Source organism: Zootermopsis nevadensis, unplaced genomic scaffold (genome assembly GCF_977971745.1).
Source record: "Zootermopsis nevadensis isolate Lab colony 2312 unplaced genomic scaffold, Znev_1.0 Znev_ptg000009l, whole genome shotgun sequence".
Taxonomy (NCBI): domain Eukaryota; kingdom Metazoa; phylum Arthropoda; class Insecta; order Blattodea; family Termopsidae; genus Zootermopsis; species Zootermopsis nevadensis.
Window position 1 is genome coordinate 3,427,462 of NW_028259141.1, and position 22,729 is coordinate 3,450,190.

The 22,729-nt window shown below is 37.9% G+C and overlaps 1 protein-coding gene, 2 long non-coding RNA genes and 1 other non-coding gene across 4 annotated transcripts; 1 reads left to right on the forward strand and 3 right to left on the reverse strand.

The window, feature by feature from the left end:
- Positions 1-86: 86 nt before the first annotated feature.
- LOC147874360 (uncharacterized) lies at positions 87-4,756 on the reverse strand. The gene is made up of 2 exons (XR_015534281.1): positions 3,643-4,756; positions 87-1,357 (listed from the first exon to the last, which is right to left on the reverse strand). It is a non-coding gene; the product is annotated as an uncharacterized LOC147874360 (long non-coding RNA).
- Positions 2,459-2,565, reverse strand: LOC147874361 (U6 spliceosomal RNA). The gene has a single exon (XR_015534370.1). It is a non-coding gene; the product is annotated as a U6 spliceosomal RNA (small nuclear RNA).
- A 22-nt stretch (positions 4,757-4,778) lies between the features above and the next one.
- Positions 4,779-11,090, forward strand: LOC147874362 (uncharacterized). The gene is made up of 2 exons (XR_015534282.1): positions 4,779-4,905; positions 8,656-11,090. It is a non-coding gene; the product is annotated as an uncharacterized LOC147874362 (long non-coding RNA).
- Positions 9,996-22,407, reverse strand: LOC147874363 (uncharacterized). Its single transcript, XM_087345478.1, has 10 exons — positions 22,254-22,407; positions 20,317-20,810; positions 18,919-19,137; positions 17,687-17,805; positions 15,972-16,082; positions 15,070-15,147; positions 12,775-12,875; positions 12,152-12,302; positions 11,418-11,564; positions 9,996-10,168 (listed from the first exon to the last, which is right to left on the reverse strand). The coding sequence occupies exons 1-10, from the start codon at positions 22,304-22,306 to the stop codon at positions 10,097-10,099; spliced, it is 1,545 nt and encodes a 514-aa protein (XP_087201604.1). The 5' UTR covers positions 22,307-22,407; the 3' UTR covers positions 9,996-10,096.
- Positions 22,408-22,729: the final 322 nt, after the last annotated feature.

Here is a 22,729-nt window from a genome sequence, read left to right on the forward strand (position 1 = left end):
CTGAGGTTTCCTACTAACTGTGAGAATCTACCTGTATCTTTGAAGTCCCACCCGTGGCTCAGTTTATGAAAAAGGTAAAGACGGTGGAGTTATTCGTGTACTTTATTGATGACTAAGGTATGAGAACATATCCATGTGCTTTAACCAATCAACCTATGATCAGATATGACAAAATGGAACTATAGATCCATACATTTTTACTATTGGCACTACATGGGGGTGAGTGATAAGATTCAAGCCCTCAAACTCAACCAAGACACTTGTTGGAAACAAAACACACTTATGTACTTCACATATTCCTAGCATGTATCATCTGAAGTTTCCTAGACAAGGTTAGTATATTATCCTTTGGTAACAAATAGTGATTAGAATATAAAATAAGCAAACAAACAACTATTAACACTATAAAAAAGACACTATTGCCATACACGTTTCAACCTCAAGAGGTCATCATCAGTGGCATAAGGGAAATTAATTCATTTAATCAAATGATATAAACTTTATTTAGAAAATAAATAATGATAGCCTTTTCTTTGTTACACACAACTCAAGTCCTATATTCCGTATTCCCCGACATCCTCAAATTTCCAGATGACGATCTTTTATCATTTGCACATCTTCTAGCCCCCTGAGTACATGCTTGTGTGTGTACTTTCCTTTCCCACTACTTTTATTGTAAATTGTAAATTACCAGAGACCTGTTTTCTTTCTTACTAGGTCCCATATTCTGTCTCTAAATAAGCGCACAAATTTTGCTTACACAAAATGTTTTTTTTAAAATGTCATGTGGCCTGGCCATGGCAAATATAACAGCCATGGATTTACAAGATCAAATTCTTATATCCAATCTATGATGACACTGCACTACAAATCTAATCCAACACAGAAAGAAACTTTTAGCCTTTCCCATTATGGGAATAAGATATTTAAACCTCCCATACTACATGAGTGCAGGCCAAGCATTGACTCTTCTTCTTCTTCTTAAAGTGCCTATCCATTCTGGATGTTGGCGATCAACAGAGCAATTTGAGCTTTACTGGCTACTACTTCAGACAGCCCTCCAGGGGACATCGAGAACCAAGTTTCTAGGTTCTGAAGACAGGAGATTCTTTGCCTGCCAGGTCCCCTCTTCCCGAATACTTTTCCCCGGATTATCAGTAGAAGCTGCATGTATCAGTCACTAATTCTCATGATATGACCGAAAAATTCCAACTTTCTCTTCTTTATGTTTTTAACAACCTCGACGTCTTTGCGGAGTTTCTCGAGAACTTTTTTGTTGGTTACACGGTCAATCCAGGAAATTCTGAGAATACGTCAGTACAAGCACATTTCGAAGGCCTCCACATTTTTGAAGAAGCTTCAGTCAACGTCCACGATTCAGCGCCATATAAAAGCAGAGAGAATATAACATCTGAGTAGTCTTAACTTGGTGTTTAAGTTTAAGTCTCTACTCCTGAACATTGACTCTGGTGTTTAATAATTTATGGCAAGCTGCTCTGACATATGGCCAGTTAGACCTCACATATTCCATAACACATCGCTGGTGAAGGTTAATAACTCTTAATTAAGACAAATACTGTGTTTTGAACCTCAATGCTGCACCCCATCTTAGAATTCTAGAATAGTCTGTTAGTTAAGACACAAGTTTAATATTAAAAGGTATTTTGGTACTGAAAGGGTTCGTGGTACGATCCTAAGGTATTTTGGTATTGGTAGGGTTCATGGTACGATCCCAACTGCTGCAGCCAATACCCAGTCATCACAAGAAATGAGTAGAACTAACATTCAAATGTATATATGTCGAACAATGGACAATGTTCAAAATTAGTGTGATGTTGAAATGAACACAAAGACAGCAAGAACTGGTGACAAATATAAGAGACATTAAATTGAATGCTAGAACTACATTCGCTTCAGTAGATACAAACTAATTAATGTAGGAAATGTGTCGACATCTGCAAACATATCGTCTCTATGTATGTCTGTCTCCTGAAATGAGAAGGTAAACATAAAAGCTGCTGTGCAGTGTCTAATGTTGAAGTACAGTTAATAGTGAGGCCAAAACTGACCAGTGTGGAAATGCGGCAATTCTAAATACTCAATAATCTGGATGTTCAGGTAATTTGTGCAGACATGTAAATTTCTGACGAAAAGATGTCTGGATTCAGTGATGTGGCAGGATGAGGCAGCAGGTGTGGCCTACTTTAAATTGTTGTCCTGAAATTTCCCAGGACTGAGGAATATTGTAAGTCATGAATCACAAAGGAGACCCTATTTTGGGCAATACTGTACTAGTATGTCACTCAGGCTCTCATTCATTGATCAGTATTTAAACTTTCTCCAAATAACGTTCACCTAACAAAATCAATTATGACCTGTAGTCAAGTTACATTTGTTGTTATATGATAAACTATAATGCCCACTGTAAACAGTGAGATATTAGTTTTAACAATACATTAAAATTACGAAACGCTTCACGATCTTCCATGTAATCCTTGTGCAGGGGCCACACTAATCTTCCCTGTATTACTGCAATGTTAGTTCGTATAGTGCCAAACTGACTGCTACTCAAGCTACTGCCATTGGATAATTTGATCTACATATTTAGTAAACTAGAAGATCAAATATTTCACTGCTTCAGAGAGAAGCTGACAGATGACCGATTTGGTTCTCAATAATTTTGTGAAAAAGTATTCTGCACTTTCCCCCTACAGAATATCCCATGTGCAATTTTACCCTCTTCATTGCTTTGAGTTGGGTCACAGACGTGAGAACACTTTGTCATGATCATTTTGTAGGTGACTGAAATTCTCTTATTTTGTGGATGTAATCTATAATCACACCTTCTGCAATTACATGAAACAAAATGTCAGCATTTAAAAACCAGATAAAGAAAGTGTTTTAGCAGAAAACCTCTTACCATCATGAATGTACATCAATATGAAAATAATATCTAAAGTTTCATCCTTTATTAAGTGGTTCTTATATCTGCTATAAAATGCCATCTAGATCACTTCATGGACGGCTTTCATATAATCATTCTGAAAGACCGAAGATGTGCCCTTGAAAACAGTGGCTGCCTCTAAGTGGTCACTCAGGAGATGATCATAATCTTCTAGCAGTTGCGAAGATTCTATATAGTTGCCTCTATCAAGGAGTGATTCATATTTACAATAACCTCTAAATGGCAACAGACAACCCTTTCAATCATCTAAACATTTCTCCATTATATTTTTTTATTTTTTGTGAAGTTACGAGGTTAGGAGAGGCACCTCAAATAGAAATATTTAGACTTTCTTCAAGCAGCAAGCATGGCCATCTAGGCAGTTTTTTCAGATTATTCCAAGCCATTAACCATGGGTAATGCAGCAAAACATAAAATTCCTGGAGTACATTTCTTTACTTGTCCTTACATACATTCTTAAGGCTGGGTGAAGGTGGGCTGAGTCTCCCATATTGTATTATTTTCATTTTCTTCTTAACAACGGTTTCTTCTAAAAATATCTTTAATAACATTTTTATCTACTTCCCACAAACTCACTCTTTAGTACCAAAAAGTATAAGGATAACAAAAATAATATTCTTAAAACAAAGGGGCTAATTTGCCATCATTACAAGAATCTTTTGTGAAAGGAGAAGTACCTGGACACAACACAGCTCAACTGAGTCACAGTCGTTCTGTGCTTAAACGGCAAATTCTCTTTTTTTCTTCTCTGAAGCAAGCATGAATGCGATGGCTGGAACCTCTGGTCTAGTGATGAAACATTCTGCTCCTCTAGTGCATGAAAATGTGATCAAATGGTGTAGCATTCAGGCTGCATAATTGATAGCCACATTCCAGCAAACAGTAAAGCTTGTATGGAAAGCAGACAAGAAAACATCACGTATTCCTCAAATTTTAGCAGACTGGTAGCACACTACTAGCCACACAACTGAAAACAATAACCATTACCCTTTTCATATTTATTTAATAAGGTTTCAATACATGATATGATCTGAAAACAGACGTCTAGTTTGGTGTACTCATTGCATATCTATACTTATTTTATGCTATTGCTTTGAAAGTGGATTAAGAATTTAGCATCATCCAGAGAATGTGCAAGGTTTTATCATTGAAAAAACTTTGTCTTGGCTCTCATACCAGTCGCATGTCAGATCATCCTGGAGATTTGTGGTAGGCAAAGTGGCACTGGAGCAGTTTCTCTCAAAGTTATTTGGCTTTAATATAACACACAAACTTTAGTGGCAGTAACGAACTTCCTTGCTTTGATTAAATTGTTACATTTTACTGGCAAATACATAATGCACATAAATACAACACATATACATAATGCACATAAATACAACACATATAAAAATAAGAGAATGGGTGTGTATGCTCTTCCTTAGCACCAGATTATGGAAAGAATCAGGCGCGTTTGCAGGTCGAGCAATTTACTCTGGGTGAGAGCTAGTAAACTAACACGAAGTTCGAATACTACTCTATCACCACGACACGGGAGGGAGGGAAAGGTAAAAAAAAAAGAAAAGGCGAGAGTTTAGCTGAAGCTGTCTTTTATATTCTCTTCAAATTCAAACACAGAATTAAAGAAGGCAGAAAGACAGCAGAAAATGCCTTAAACTTTAACAGTTAGGTTAGAAATCTCCAAAGCACCGTAATGGCTGCAGAGAAGCAGCTAAACTAAATGGTTGGGCCAAATAGCAGGTGTTTCCAACTGTTCTTGCCACCAGAGTGCTCTCGGAAACAGTCAGCAGTGTGGCAGGATACTATTGCCAACGTAAGACACTAAGTTGGGTATTACGATTTCAAAACGCTGGGTTCGCGGGTTTACCAAGATTTCATATGTCCTTGCTGCCTTTACGAACAAGGCGATGATGATGGCAGCTAGGACCACTTAAACCTTGGTAAGCTTCTTCCACACTGCACGGCGTTACAACTCAGAGGAGAGCAACCAAAGCCACCAAGATTTTCGTCTCTATCTATTACGAAGTCACTAAATATCTCCGTGATAGAGTCGAACGGACTCTTGACGTACAAAGAAATATTTTGAATCCTAGTCGATTCCAACAACGTGTGGGAAGACACTACCTGAAATAGGATATTGTAATAATGTAATCGTAGAATGCCGTGCTGTACAATTTGATACTAATTTGTCTAAATTGTTTTATAGCAATATACTGAGCACCAACAGGTGACTCTGAAACATTTATTAACAAGTTAAACAGCATTATAGACTACCTTTTCAAACCGAAAACGGAATTTGTTTCTGTGGGGATATAAATGTTGACTATCTCTCTGAAAGCTGCCGTAAGAAATGTCTAAATTCTCTTTCAGTAACATTTAATCTTAATAGCTCCAACTCTGCCGTTGTTAATATTTTTGTAGATAGTTTCAGGTTAGAACTCATTTCAATTAAACCGGTAATAAATGGGCTGTCTGATCATGATGCTCAGCTATTAGTTATAAAAAGCATAAACGTATTTCTAACTTTTGCAATGATAAAAAGGTAACTGGAGTGATAAATGAAGTCACTTTATAAATGAATTTATACGAATCGGTAGTGAAGACTGGAAATTAATACTCAGTGATCGTGATATAGATTCGAAGTTCAGTTCTTTTCTAAACATCTTTTTAATCATATTTGAAAAAAGTTTTGCTACTGAGACAGAAAAAATTGTCTGAAACCAATGTATGGATAACTAAAGGCATCAAAACATCATGCAAATATAAGCAAGCTCTTTACTTAAATAGCGGGACCAGTAATATCAACACAACTAATTACTTTTAAAATCAAAACTAACAAAGTTTTAACCTAAATTTTATACCATAATAGCATGTTTCCTGTTACAGAGCAATAGTTATGTCACTATAAAGTACTCACTCTACCATTTCAGTGCCCCACGTAAAGATGTGTATTTCCCTTTTCATCTCATTAATGCGGATAAAAGTATAACAGCCTTGCAACGAATATACTATATGCCTCTTGTATGAGTATGACCATCAGCTTCCTTCATTCCCTTGCTATCACTCGCATCCTGCATTCCGATTCACTGGTTGGTTTATTCCTTTGCCAACCATAGCTTTTGAATTTTGGGTCCAAGACAACTTGTAAATATCTTAAAGAGTATGAAAGAAATATCAGAAATATTCTTGCAGTTAATGACCACGTTTACCCGTTATTATTTTTGAGGTTTATTTACTTTTTGTAAGCCTATCAAACTTTTTCAATTGAACTAACTCACCTAACCTGCCATGAAGTTGGAATTTCACACATATTGACTTACTAGTAACACACACCATTTTAACTTACCTCATGTAATTAGTCACCAAATTGTAAAGATTTGTACAGAATCGTTGGAAGCATCAGGAAGAACAGGACAGGCTTGATGAAAATTAGGAAGTTTTAAGGTTATGAATCCACAACTGTTAACCTTGCTCATTCACAAATACCACCCTGGTATTCAACAGGAACACCAATTTAAATGCAAATTAAATTAAAACACTGACATTTTGTCGTTAAAAACCAATCGTGTCATTCAGAATCGCATAAATGTGTTTTTTAATTACAAGAAAGCATGATGAGGTGTTAAGCAGAACGAAAGAGGAGGGCATGACAGAGATCTATGTACCAATACAACACATTTTGAAGGTGTTGTGATAAAGTTCCTTGCAATTTTAGCTGCTGAATAAGACAGTAATGCAACTACATTCATGAACCCCCATTTCTCAATGTAGGAGCCTGGATGGAATGGGCATGATGGATAACTGGGATTCCATTCATGAAAAGAGCAGGAATTTTCTCATCAACAACATCCAGGCCAGCTCTGCAGTCCACCCAATCTCCTACTCAGTCCTTGAGTTCCTTTTCACAATGTATATCACCTGGAGAATGAAGCTGATCACTCACTTCCATCTACTGCTGAGACAACCTCAAACCATGATTCTTATGCAAAGAGAAATTTACATTCATATTGACCTTATGCGTGGGAAACTGAAGACGCAATGAAGTTCTTGGCTAATCAAATCCTAATTTATTTTCGAATATGAATCTTATTCCTACCACACCAAATCTAGAATCTTCTTCTTAGAATGTCTTCTTGGATAGAGTTTTGATTCTATAAATTTGTATTTAGACCTCTCATTGTACCAAAGGAAACATCACAGTACAAAATGTTATTTTAAAGTTATAGAGAGAAAAAGTCTTAGTTTTAAACTCTGTGTATTAGAATGCTGATTGTTTCTTCCTACTGTAAACATCTTTTGAAAACATTCAACATGATTAGGAAAACAACAAGCTGCACCGTTCAACACCTAGAATGTTTGCTGCAGGTTCCAGTCATGTCCCTGTTATTCTCCCAATGTAAATGTGATTGAAACAGGCATGTGGGAAATTTCCTTTTTAATTGTCTGCACAATTGGAGAGGAAGAACATTGATTTCAGTTTTAAAGAATATGTCCTCCACTCTTTGGCTGGAAATAGTGATTTCTCAAATGCAACTCGTAGTCTCCTGCACTTGACTGGTTAAGTGGATATATTAACAAGTGGTATTTTAAACGTCTGTAATCTGCAAAGATGCCTCATGCAAGATAACCCGACTACATGAAAGTCATTGAGGATACTTTATATGAAAGTTTGTACATAAAATGGTACTGTAAAAATATATGGAGGAAAAGGTAAGCTCTTTTACGACACAAATTATTGGCAAGTGCATCATTAAGCACTTATATAATTCTTCTGAAATATAACAATAGGATGTCTTCTAGATCAGTGTTTTGGGTAACTTATGCAGATAATTAGAAATGACCAAATAGTTGGTTCTTCTTAATTGTATGCATCAAACATAATGATTGTGTTTTTTTCTTAAAGCAAACTCAGAAAATTATTATAAACATAGGGTTGCAACCACTTGATTAGTGAGACTTGGAAGCATCAGTAAATCAAATGAGACAAGTAAAACAGCTTATTAAAAGCACATTCATTTTTGTACTTAAGCATAGTTTAACAGCATCTTAACTTTTAAAAAGACTCCCCCCCCCCCCCAATTCTTTTCTGAAAATGCTGCTTCTTCCATTGAGTGCATAAATGACCACTGATGCACCAAGAATTCCTGATAGTAGTGCAATGAAAAATTCCAGTCATATGTGCTACTGTTGTCCCAGCCACTGAATCAAATGCCAAAGGTAGTAATTCATGTTGACTCTTTCCAACAAAATTATGCCGTTCAGATTCCCCCACAGGTAGGAGTTGGTAGATGTGAAATCGGGCCACAGAGGCCACAAAGTCAATTTGGTTTATCTCATCCATCAATGTGTGTGATGAGAGGCCAGAAGCCACTTTATGTTGCAGGTAAAATGAACAGGAGCTTAGCCTTGCGTAAACCACAGTTTTTTACACTGTCAATGGTACAGCCAATAGTATTCAAGGTAATTCTACTGAAAATGTACATAAGACACCCTAAGAGTTTTAACACTAACTCTTAATGTGATCGCCAATTATTCCCATCCAGATATTACTTTCGAACTGATGCTTCATTGCTGCAGCCTCTCACAAGGCACCTGTGACCATTTGTTTATACGAGATTCATCTTGGATTGATTTTAGGAGTAGATCACAATCCTTAATTGAAATGCATGCACATATATTATCTATTGCAGGTGTCAGGCAATTAATCTGCATTTATTCTTCATATTATTGTGTCATGACACATAATTAATTTCATCGCCTGGCGTATGAATGCATCTGGAGTATGAAAAACTTGGCATCAAGACAAACTCTTTGTTGCCAGTATGAAGACGCACTTAAAGTTCTCAAGGAGGGAACAACTGCAAAGGCCATGTTCACGTTGAAAAAGCAGCAACACAGAGTTAAAACTCTTAGCTGTGAAAGACTGTACTGGAATTACTGTAATTTCATCAAAACATTTAATTATGGTATAACAGCAGACAACATTGCAGTATTATGACACCTTTTGCAGTGTCCATTCATTATTGCCATCAGCATATCGGTCATAGATTTCACTGCATTTTGGTATCTAATGACCAGAAACTCTTCAGATCTTTCTAGAGGGAACAAAGCGAAACACTTAGTATCGTTATATCAAGTTCCTCCATCCAGAGGTCTGCTTCTGCCATCAACACCTTCCAAGAACTATAAAATTGCAACACTTAAGTAGAGGTAAAATGAATACAGAGAGATATTTACTGTATACCAATATTAAAATAAAAAATACCTGCTCACTTAAACCATCTAAGAGGTAACCCAGAAAGTCATTTACTGACAGAATGGTAAGTGAGTACTTAGCAACAAAAGATCACTGGAACTACTGCACTCTTAATTACATTTCTGCTGTGTTCTGTTTCAGCAAGTATTGTTTGCTTCTCGAGCATTGTTTATTATGAGAAGTGCATTCATTTTATGTAAGGTGTTCTTTTGTATTAACTCGCATGTTCCTGAGTGTCAGCAGCAGTTTCTTTGCAGTTATTCAACCCATCATGTGTCTGCCTCTGCCTTCACTACTTGTGATCGGCGCAACTTTTGCCCCTCTTGATAATCCTTCATACCACGATATATTGGAAACAATTCCTTTTAAAGAATGATTCCCTTAACACTGTAGTTTTGTTTCCAGGCTTTCCACCCATTCCCTTTGTGTTCCTGAGAAAGCCAAAACACGGTGCCATAGGAAATAAAGCATGTTGCCTCAACTACAGTAATTTGCCGACAGTTTGAGTGGATTGAAAATTGCAAAGGAACTGATTCTGAATGTTTTGCGTCTTAGTCTGATGGATGCAGCCTGTGAAGAATGGAGTTCTAACTGCAATAGTTTTCCTACAAGTATTTAGTAATGTCACATAATTGTCTTCATTGCTGCATACTACTGCGACAGTCAACTGATGACACACACACAGATATAAGAATATATTTTGGAAAAACTTAAAAATTATAAAAATGGTTAAACATGTAGCTGTTTATCCAATAATCTGTTTATATTCAAGTGTATGTTTCAATGGTAAATATCATTTATTGTACAAAATTAAAATAAATATAAAATTGGTTATGTTACAAGCTCAATTCCAATAAACTGAAGGAGCCAAAACTTCAGAATTGCCGAGAATTTCTTCTTCTTTGCGATCCATTAGCCTTCAAGCCTGGATTGATGTAAGAGCATGCCTGCAATACCAATAACAAAATTAAAAAAATAGCAAGTAAATTCAAATGTACTGGAACTTACCTAATATGATGTTGATAAGATAATAAAGTATGTCTTATTAAAAGAAGATGATAAAATGTAAACAGTAAAGTAACGCTGCTCTTCTTTCAAGCGCTTAGTATGTAGATACAGTGCTGCCACTGTATATGTGATGCATTAACACACTAAGAGCTAGCTGACAGTCAGCCTTTCTAATAACACTGCAACAAGGCTGTCTCCTTCAAAAAACAGGGTATAGAATAAGGCATGGGATGAAGGAAACAAGAAAGAAACAAAGAAAGGACACCTGCCATTGTGTTAAATAAAAACAGATGTCTTAATTAAGAGATTATGATAATGGGACTGTGTACCAAAAAATTTTAAGGCAATGAAAATTAATTTTGTACATGCTCTGTTCATCTCATTTTGTATTCTGAGAGTCATCAACCAGAAATTACGTCATTGGGATGCTGTAATTCAGAAGCAACTTTCACTCTGTGAACAATTGACTTACAGACCTACATCTCAAAATTCTTTGAGTTACCTTACTTCAGTTCACTGCAGATGATTGCGAGTCATTTATCTCAATGTCCTGCTACTCCATGTTAAAATTTCCCACTTAACTCTGCAGTGTTTGTTGTTACAGGAGTTTAATAAAGTTTTGAAATTTAATTTCTGCTGTTTCCTTCTTTCTTTCTTTAGTTTACTATATTCAAAGACACAAACCACTGAAACATTTTGGTTCATTCTGTATTAACCAATTTTTGTGATCTAAATTGGTAATAATATATGCACTTATATTTGTTTCTATTTTGGCCCATAATAAACTAACTCCGTGGAACAGTCTCCTTCCTGAGAAACTAATATTAGATCAGCTAATAAAAATGCTTTGCTTTTATGAAACCTGAAAATTCTTCATTCTGTTCGTAAGTCAGCCACTGGACCCTATCCTCAGCACATGAATTCAATCCACCCCACCCACCCAAACTAAAAGTGACGGGATGTCAAGAGCAAGGAATGTCTTTTGGGAATGTGAAGATGTCAGTTACAATAAAACAATACACATTCACACACGCAAATACTAGCCAAGGCCTTAGGACAAACACAACATCATTACATTTTAAGACCGTAAAAGCGTTATAGTTGGTATAGTGCAACATTTGGCACTGCTAATAAACCTTATTGCTATGCAAATCATAACAGAACTTCAGACAAATCACTTTCCCTCACCTCGTTGTTGCCACTCTTATCGCCTGGCGACAGAAATGACACCTCGTCCTCTCCAAGATGTTTAATGTCACTGACGCCCTCCCACTCAAAATCCAGAGAATGTGGCATCCGTAACTGCCTTTTTGACACGTCGCCCCAGTTTATGCCCTGTAGGACGAAGCACAAACATTACTAATATGTACCAGAATACTAATTGCAAAGTAAAACTTGGTATAGTAGAAGTGAGAGCACCACATTTTAAAAGATTCTTTAGTTGTGCTGAAAGTACAAGGATATTGAAATACATGCTTGAGTTTGGCTACAAATTTTAGTCCGTAATTCAATTTATTTCAAAATATTGCACTTACTGGGAGAGAGATTAGACACACAGTCATGCAGTCAAGGTTTTAAGTAAATTGTTGGCAATTTTATGGAAAGTACTGAGAGTCCTTCTAAAATACTGATGAGACAGCAGTACATTATGCACCGTGATAGTAAACCTTTTACTGTGATATTGCTATGCACTCAGTCTTAGGCATGTGGCATCTGTTACAAGCAAGTTGTTCTGCTCGGGATGTACATCACAATTTTTGCTGACTGAAGATTTAAAGAATCAAATTGTCTAGAAACAGCGTCAATAAACTCAAACTGTGTGGATCTTCCCACTGTTGTTAATTTGCTTAGGCACAGTTTAGAACTTAAAAGTGTACATACACCCTATTGTATATGATAACAGATATGGTAAAAGAACTTACGTCAAAAAATGGATGTTCTTTGATTTCTTGAGCTCCGCGTTTCCCCCCACCTAAGCGAAGTCTTGGATTCTTCTTCAACATTCTTTCAATAAGGTCAACTTCACAGTCCAAGAACCACAAAGGTATGTCAGGCTTGTCATGCAATATTTTGCTGCAAGAGAGAGGTTCATTCTTATATTTGCCTTAAAAGACTGTACTTGTTAAACATGCTTTCACAATTAATGTTTGTAATGCTTCTCAAAGCTGCCATAAGTGGCCTAGTCAATGTCTGATTTTCATGTAAATCTCTGACATAGGTCATGCAAGAGATAAGGAAAATGGTCAATGTTAAACGTTGTAAGCGTTCAGCTTCTGGAACCCTTCCTATCTGTCCCTTACATTCAGTCTCTGACCAGCACAAATTTCCTTCGTTAAAGATTGTGGTCATAGTTGGAACTGCATTTGGTTCCTCCGCCTATGGTTAATTCTCCTCAGGTTTCAAGCGTGTACACCAATTTTACTCTCATGACAACAGACGGTCATCCATTAACAATGACCTAATTTGTACTGAAATGTGTTCAAAGGAAAATGATGTTCACAGCAAACACATACATCAGAACTCTTTCCAAATGCAAAATACTTACCAACAAAGTGCTGAATCATTTTGATGTTCATCATATTCAAAGGGCCTGTGCCCGACCATCATTACAAATGCAGTGACTCCAACACTCCACCAGTCCACTTCCTGCAACAATTAAAATTACAGGTATTAGCTGCAATCAGACATTTCTGTTTCACCACACTCTTATACATTTTCGACAAGGTTCTCCACAAACAGAAAATTTGTGGTTAGAGTGAATTGTTTCTTAGTTTCTTGCCTCCAGGATAATGTGTAACATTCCTAAGTTTGTAAGACTTGAGGTTCTCACAGCGGTGAGTATGAAGATATCCGTCTTCTGGGTTATTGCGCTGTGTAGTCTGGTCGAAGATGGACTTCACCTGAGCCGGTCCTGGAAGCCTCTTATTCACACACTTCGAGGACTCCGAGAGCGAGCAAGAGTGCGCCGCCAGAACCAACCAGACCACTAACATGGCCCTTTTCAGAGCCCTGATCCATACAACCAAACTCACCTTTCTCTCTCTACTTTCTCTCCCTCTCCCACTCTCGCCCACGTGCTCCCATTGGCTCGGGGCAGGCTACACCTTTCACTTCCCGGCCTATAAACTCAGCACCTCACACCCTATTGGCATATTCATCGCCCTGATGACGGAGGCAGTATGACCTCTGAAACGTTGGTTAACATCGATCAGACTACACAGCGCAATAACCCAGAAGACGGATATCTTCATTCCTAAGTTTGATAATGATTTTCCTTCCTTTACCTACTTCTTACAACTATCAGTTTGATTCTTAGCCAGCCAGAGATTGTGATGAATTTTGTTGTGGTTTTCTTTGAGTGCTCAGTCAGAACCTTGTAAAAACACGTTATTAAACACTGCTTACAACTGACATTATACAGCTACATAAATGACATCAACAGTCAAATCAAGAAAATTATCAAAAGCCATTAAAACCCATTCAGAGTTTATCAAACTGCTATAGAAGAGGACAGACAAAAAAGGCAAAGCAAACAGGAACATTTTTCTATAGTTTTGCAATGAAAACACCTAGAAATGTTCTATGTTCGCTTCATATCTTCTGAACTGCCGTCCTCCAACAATACTGTCTACTGCAACAAGTTTTCACAAATATTTCTTTGTGTTTCAGGTCAAGTCCTTTTTTCATACAGAGAGTGAGCATGTAACGCATCCCAATTCAATGTGAACCGAGAGGCAGGGGAATATGAACTAATTTCATTTGAGAAGTTTATATGAGCAAGTTTTTAATTCGTGCTGCTTTAGTTTCCATCTTTGCACAAGATGTGCTACACTCACAGATGTTAAAATGGCATCTTAAGCAGAGGAATCCCTCGCCGCCCATCTTGGAAGAAGAGTGTCCTATTGACACGCTGTAGCAACAAGACAGAATTCCTCCACATTTTTACAAGTAACTGATAGAGTCTTGAATCGAAAGTTTTCAGAGAATTTTATTGACAAGGGTGGGAATATGACTTGGCCACGTTGTGTACATGAACTTCATCCCCTTATAGGATTCTTTTGGGGGTACATCAGGATGTTGTGCAGTGCCAACAGTGGCTTCCACTTTGTTAGAATTGGCTACAGTCAACCCTGAATTCCTTGTTGTGAGGACTGACACGAAATGGAATACATCTCACGTGTACACCCAGAATATTTTGTTTTTGAATCTCATCCTTTACATGAGTCATTGAAGTAGCCGCCACCAAATTACATACTACGTGGTCACAGCAAAAGTCTACGACATTGCAACAATGAACACTGGAGCCCAGGCAAGTAAAGACAGCTGAGAACTCGATATGTAGCAAAACTAACAATGCCGTACTGGTAACTTGGAGCTGTGAGCCAAAGAACATGAAGTATTTCCATGGCTTTGAAGCTTGAAGTTTGGTGATGGCTACACCATTTTTCTTTCTGTTTTTGGGTGTAACACGACACAGGGAGACACTTAAAGCAACTTTCATGCTGAGTCACATAAGGAAAAAAGTCTAAACAACACTTAATTTCAATTTCAGTGACTGGCTAGTACTTGGCTTTCAAATTCCTTTATATGACAAGAATGCATGTCATCATGCCAGATGCCAGGCAGCTGACTGCACCGCATTCAGTTGAATGCCTGTCATGTGTATCGACTAGTTTATGCACGTGTCCTTACAAATTCCATGAAGTTACTGCTTGTGGCTCCAAACCCTCAGATTATTATAATGTGTTTTCTTGTTAGTTTACATTAATCACGCGTTAGGTTCAGTTACATAAAACCAAGAGCTCATTATTATCATACTGTTAATGGACAAGAAACTTACATAGCTGTAGCCTTCGCCGATGAATATCTCTGGCGCCATGTACTGACTTGTGCCACACTGCGAATACGCACGATCACCCTGAAGATGGAAACAACAATTTTAGTAACTGTGACAGGAATTTGGGGCACAAAACAACTACAAAGTGTCTGGTAACAGAGAAGAAAATTGATCATATCAAAAAGTGAAGACCACCACTGGACACAGTCCTGAGCGACTTCCATTCACCTCCTGCCTTCAAAATATATTTCTGTAACATCCCTCTTAATGCTATGCTTCTTAACCTTAATGGTTTCTGAAGCTGCCATTTTCCAAGAGACTTACCTAGAAATATTTTGCAGCATTTCTTCTCTACCTACACATCCAACCTACTGTACGTAATATCCTTTAACTGCGACACTACTCAGTAGGCTGTACGTGCCACAAAATTTATCATCAACTATTATTTACACTAAGGACCAAAGGGTCCACCAAGGACTGTAGTGTGAAATAAAGAAGACTTATAACTTTCGGTATCCAGTATTACCCTTTTTTTGAAAGTAAGGCACATGTTTAAGCTTCTTAGACCTCTAATGCTGGGTATCCTAGACAAGATATTAATGGCTTCTGAATAGAATAACAGCAATTACTTACCAAACTTCAGGAGAGATTATACTCGTACACTTCAAGTTTATCCCGTAAAAGTCACAGGCCTTGCGACATCTTTTAGTTACACTATACTTAAACACACACTGGTCAAATTTAAGGCACCTGAAACATGTCGACTCTTTATGGGTCTTGTACTTTGACTTCCCTCAAATAAAGGGCACTGCCTGATGGACAGCGGTCCACATAGCGCTTGCATCCACAGCTCATGTGTCTTTGTACGTACACTGAACAAAAGATAAGGTGGATATAATATTTACCTCTTTAGAGCAGACAAACTGTTTGCACAGGCCATAATCCGCAACAGCAATGTGGCCTTGGATGTCCACCAATATATTTTCTGGTTTTAGGTCGCGGTGTATGACTCTAAGCTGAAAGAGACAAATTAACAAATAAATTCCTTGTACAGAATGGATAAAATATGGTATATTTTGCATTCTTATTGTGGTAGTGAAATGCAGTATCAGTATTTTGCTTTTCTGCTACATATCACCTGAACTAAGCTGTCATATTTATTACTGTTATTGATAAAATTAAATACCAAACTGAACTGTAGCTGTGGCTTCAACCATGATTATGAGTGAGGATCTACCTTGTTTCTTATGTGCACAGGGTTGGCATGAAGGTGTTTGAGGCGCTAGAGAAGCTTCACCTTTACCATCACCACCCAAACCATTTAATTTATTTTCAAAAGTAATATCGTACATTAGCCTGAGTGACAATTGTACATTTTTATTTCAGATTTTGTTTATATCATAAGAGTCAAGAATACAATACTCAATGTAATACATTGGCATTGTCCTGCACTTTACACAAAATATGTACAGAAACAGACACATTAGAATTTGGAGCGTACGAAGGAAACGAGTAGAAAGAGAACAAGAAACTAACAAAAGTGAAACGGAACTTGTTAGAGCATGGGTTGTCATTAATCCCATATGCAAATATAAAAACTCGAATGAGTCAAAGGGGGATGTTCTACAGAATATTCAAGTGTATGCTCCATTTTGATGTTATTTATTTTTAATTATCAGTTTTTGTTCAGATGATGAACCTGGTCAACTTTCCCTGCTTCAACAGTGGAGTTTACAGAGTCTGGGACTTCACAGAAAGGGGTAAATGGAAATGTCAGTATCCAGACGGACAGTACACTATTAAAATAATTCTCGTTCAGTTTCTCAATTCAAGGCGAGGGAAGGCGGGAGGGGGGCTCTTCTAGCTTCTCGAGGAGTGGCACAGATGGAGGCCTTCACGGAAGGCGAGAACTACAGAACTGCAGCTAATGTGATATAAAACTTTCTGGATTCAAATGCCAAACATCCGACCAGTCAAAGTTCTTTAATTAATGAAAAGACTTCCAGAAATTAGATAATGATGGTCTGAGTTAAGAAAGTCCTAGTTGACAAATTCTTTACTGTGCGTGGTTGACGCTAATGGTGATACAGCCGCTTCTTACCACGAGGTAATTAGCTGAGATAATGAACAAAATGCAGACAGGACTGGTGAAAGACACATAGCTATCAATATGGTGCCTAGTGTGGTCTGTTGCCACACTCCTGCCAGTGATCAAGTTCTTCTCAGGCACACCCCAAGTCACCACAGTTTTTGGAGAGTACAGATTGCCTAATGGGACCACGCAACCGCATACTGTTATGCTAAAAGTGAATAACATACAAGTTCCATGGCAGCCAATCACAGTACAGAAGAAAATTGTTGTTGACGTCATAAACATGACAATGCTAATCAAATGTGCCCCTATAAGAGCTGAAAGAATTATTCATAGGAAATAAGCTACAATTACTATACTTTCTTAGTATTTCAGACTTTTCCCACAGAAATCGTAAATGATTGGTATGCAGTGAATAAATCACGCATTGAAATTCTGTAGCCACACAATCAATCAAGCACTTTCAGGTTTTATAGTACCTTCTTACACATTTGATTGCAGAGAACTGCAGTTGGACTGTTTGCCTACCTTATGCAGATACTCCACAGCCTCAATGATTTCTGCCAGGTACATTCTTGATTCATCAACTGTAAACATTCCTCCCAACTCCCACAACAGATCAAACAGGTTGCCACCTGCATAATAGTCTGGAACAATAATAACAAAACTTAGTTACCATAAGGACACTCACTGCTACCAGAGGACAGTGCAAAGTACTCTGCTGTATATTCAGTTAGAAAACAGTGTTACTGCCATATGACGCTCTCCAAAAGACTGAAAGATAGTTCACCCTTCACACGATGTTTTCAGTCAAGATAAATATTACTCCTACCCTTCTTCCTATGGTCCACATGGTGGCCACTGTCCGTGCTGTGTTATAAAAACATTTAACTGGCAGTGGAATTTATTTTTACAGGCCTACTATGTACACTGTCCACTCCTCTGTAAACATGACTCACAGAAGATGAACAGAACAAATATGTGTCAATACCACGATACACAGCACTTGTTAGTCGAAATGTATGTGGGATGTGACAAACATTAGTCAGTGGGAGACTTTCACATGCATACAGCTTGTCTCTCTGAGCAGCGAACTGAACTGACCTAGAAGACGCAACATTTAGCTACATGCATTCCACAAACCATTGCCCTTAGAAAAAAATATTTCTACCTTTAAAGCAGTCCGTGTGAAATCTGTTATAATGGACTAGTTACAAGTGACCCGACTTACGTACTGAATTCCACACAAGCCAAGCGATACTTAAAATACAAGGATGGGACAGAACACTAGAAAGCTTCAAAAATAATGCAAAACTAAGCATCAGTATCGATTTTATGACAAAAAATTATTAAAATTGTACAATGAAACCACTGTTAATAGGACCACATTAATGACTGTGATGATTAATCATTCATATAAGTACAATAATCTCCAAAAGAATTATCATGCCTTTTTAATCTGCTCCCAACAATTATTCTGTGATTCATAATGGATTGATAGTGGGTGAAATTGATTTCAGTGTGTCAATACTGACAACCTGAAACATGTATCTGACTGTAACACTTTACTTCAGAGTCATTTGATCAGCAGGATTCTTCCAGTTTAGGTGGTTATCAATTTTCAGACTGCAGAATTTTACTTTTGCGCATAGTGGTGAATTATTTGTTACAAATTTTATTAAATTTTTCCTAAATTTAGGTTTGGGGTGGTTTGTTTGCTGTGAACTGTATTGTTCACTCCACGTCTCAAATGTACTCACCTTGTACGAGGCACAAGTTCGATTGTGTCTCGAATGAATAATAGAGACCAACCATGAATGGAGCCTCCAGGCCCTTCTCGAGTAACTCTCGTTCGGTACGATATTGCTGGCGGAAAGCCTCACAAGACATAATTTCGTTAATGTCTTGCGTCTTTAAAGCATATTTAGTGCCATCATCTACGCCGCCGACCTTCCGCACTAGGTATACTTTTCCATAACCTGGAACAGCACGCAATCATGTTTCCTGTTACTATGTCCTCAACAAGGGCTCTGATATTTGTAGACCCTCTCTCTTCACTAAGCATGAATTCTGTAAAACGTTGTGTGTGCAATATCAAGCCTTCATGACTAAAGGTAATATTTTTCGATACACGTTCTGCACAGGCCCATTATCCAAGAAGCAGTTAAACCACTCGCCACCAGTGTCGTCGTTCTGAAAGATCAGAGCCCGAATCTTAAGTAGCTTCTATAAATGGCCGTGTCGGGTGACACGAACAGAAAGAAATCCCACTTAGCTCTGCGATATTTTCTATGTGTAATAATACATCATATATAATCAGAATTATTTTTGTTAAACACTTACTCCTATAATGTTTATGCTTTGAATCTTCTTTGGAGGGTCACTGACCCAGTCACACCAATTCCATGCAACAATCTGATTAATCAATATTCAACCATAAAGAAATGTTGTTCAAGAGCGTACGGTCTACAGCATTTTTAGTAATTTCTAATTTTCAGCTTGAAAATGTTAAAGGAAAAAAGGTACAATATGTATCGCCATCTATTGGTCATTTATCAACGGTGATCGTGAAATATTTTAGTAGAGCGTTATCACAACAGAAAATTAAAATATCAATTACATCAAAGGAAGAAGCGGGTTATTTCTGAATGTGGGTTCCCTCCTCTGGCCCTGTACCTTTAGTAGGGGCTCGATTTCCACTAACAACATTTCGCAGATGACATTCAAGAAGAATGTCAATCATCGGTCATCAGAAAGAGAAAAGTGTCGTTGACAGAAAATTTTGATTGCCTTAGGCTCGGCAGAACAAAATCCCGAGCTATTTGCAACCATCTTCTTGAAGCAATAAACGTTCTCAGATATTCTGACGCTTAATTTTATGGAACATTATTAATCAAGACTTGGCTCTGAGTTTAGATCCTACAACACTTGTTCATATTAGCAAATGTCTGAATGGAGTAACTCTTGTAACTGACGTCTAAAATATTCATTGTGAGTGTTCCTAGACGGAGGTTAAGCTCCATTCTTTCCACTTACATTGCTGTTGTCTCAGCTGATTTACTGCTACTGGAGCGGTTCACAAAATCAGGGCCATATTTTCTAAGCAGAGAAATCCACAGTTAATTTGCGAAGTTTTTACTACAAGAAATCGTACTTGCCTCCTGTCCCCAGAAGTTGGAGCGGCTCGAAGTCTTTGAGCCTCGGAAGGTCGGCCTCATCTAATCTGCCTTGGTCAGCGCCCTGGCCGCTGCAGTCCTCGTCCCAGTTCTCACTGCAGTCCTCGTCCCAATTCTCACTGGAGGCTGGCGCCAATTCCTGGTGGTGGCAGCCACGAAAGCTCTGAATCTGCTGTTTCAGATCCTCGTTTTCGGCCATGATATTTGAGACTACCTGAATCAGTCCGTTTATGGTTCCGTGCGTGATTCTCATCTCAATCACGTGTTGATTCTCTAAGTCCTTGACTTTTGCTCTTAGATCCTCTACGTCTCTGTTCCTCTCACGAAGGTCGCTCAGTTCTTTCTCCATGCGAGCAAAATGATTTAATATCATAAACAAAGGTTCTGCTAATATTTGGTCTCCACACTTTTCTTTCTTTCCAGCACCAATCAGGTCGTCTATCAATGTCTCAACGTTCTCCATGGTCCTCAGGCACCTGCAGTCAAAAAAGATACATCTTATTACCTTCCAATGCTATTATAGCATCAGTGCCCTTTAAATTCAAATACAGATTTATACTACGTATTCTTATATTTATATTATTAATATTTTGCTCTTTGACCGATCGATTAGTCTGTTATTATTATTTTTATTTAGTGTTCTGTCTGACGACAGGTCCATATGAACAGGATCCTTCCATACTTTTCTCGGACTGGGACCTGTTCATATACGTTCTTGGCAGATGATCCAGAAGTGGTTTGCCATTGCCTTCTTCTGTGTGTGAATGGAGTAATTGTTGGGATGCCACGGAGGAAAACTCCGTGTTGCCTAGACCACGGCCTTGCCCAACACAAGTTATAAATTCGGGCACCGCCGGGAATCGAACCCGAGACCCCAGGATTACAAGGCCAGCGTTCTAACCGCTAGACCACCGTGGCGTCTGTTGTTATACTAAAAATTAATCCAGGGATAAGATATTTTGTATGTATTATTCATCCTTGGACGCACTGCAGGATAAATCGGATTAAAGAAACGTTTCCTGCACTTTCGGTGAAAGCAACTTCGATTTCAATTCCCAGAAACAGAATTTACGTTCCTTCAGTTAACATGAAGATTTTATACTTGTCAGTTGGTTCGTCATCGTTTCAAACTCAAAAGCAATAAGCTACTAAGCTTCGTTGCTCCGCACTGAACTTCAAGAAGAACTTCACAGTTTTCACGAAACTTCGAACCGAGTGCGAGTTCGTACACGAGTTAACGCTTCATTCCGTGTTTAAGGGTTACTCTGTAAGCAGCGACTATTCGGAATTCTTAAATATTCTTTGGACCATCTTCGGATTAAAAGAGCTACGAATTTTTTACTATTGCTGTAGAAATTGAACTATTTACCATAAATGCAGACAGTATTTGGAGCACAACAACAACAATGTTTAACAATTGCATACCAATCCTCACGATGAAACAGGAAATTACAAATAAAAATTCAATAGCCAATTACAGATACAGCACGCGAGACGAACACAACAATCAAGTTGAAAAGGTTACAAAGAAAGAGATTATCGAACAACACACGAGTGCATAGGACGTTAATGCACAAATAAAAATGTTTGTAATAATAATTTAAATAAATCAAATAAAATAGAATTTCGTAAAATGTGATTACGGGAAGCCATCTTCCTTACAAACACGTGCACGCCCCAGCAGACAGCATCACCAGTTGATGAGCGTCCAGCAAAAGGACTATTTTTAAACGAAGGGCTGCAACTGAACAGAGAAGAGTCTCTCAGATTCCGAACAGGAATGCGGAGACCGGCAGCTTCCAGAAGGGAAGAACTTTCGTAAGAGACAGCGCGTCACTGCAATAACCCTTCTCACAATTGTAAATGATAACCTGTACATGTAATTAGCAATAATATTAAAAAGGAAACCCTTGGCTCACCTATGTGAATAGCAGGAGACCTCGATGTCCACAGGCAGCAAAGGTTGAATCATAATTTAAATATTAATCGAGCGAGTGCGAGACACTGTCACAAAATCGTTACTAAATCGTAGAACGTAAATCCACGAGTTATTCCGAAAGTTATTTGCGAAATAAGGCAACACAAAAGTATCTCGTTCTCGAAGCACTTAATCCAAAACCTCTTCGCAGCACAATTCGAACCAGAGTGACGAAAGCCGATTGTTGCCTGCTATTTATACCAACATAACCTGTGACGCAACAGTCAGTAGAGGGAGTGCAATACGGTTCATTCAAGCGTGCATAAGGACGGAGAAATGAACCTTATGGCATGCCAGCCGAGATTGTTGCACGTGTTTGTATTTTATAAGAACACCTGCGTTTCATATTTACACATTCTTTGTAGTTAAAGAAATACAAATTGGATTACTCCAAGTTATAATTTGTAAGAAATCAAA

Excerpts from the sequence above, each read along its gene's own strand:
- LOC147874363 (XM_087345478.1), bottom strand. The coding sequence starts at position 22,306 with ATGATTCAACCTTTGCTGCCTGTGGACATCGAGGTCTCCTGCTATTCA. Across the intron at positions 19,138-20,316 it reads CCAACTTCTGGGGACAGGAG|GTTATGGAAAAGTATACCTA; the intron begins GCAAGTACGATT and ends GTGCTGTTCCAG. Across the intron at positions 12,876-15,069 it reads TCGGCGAAGGCTACAGCTAT|GAAGTGGACTGGTGGAGTGT; the intron begins GTAAGTTTCTTG and ends TAATTGTTGCAG.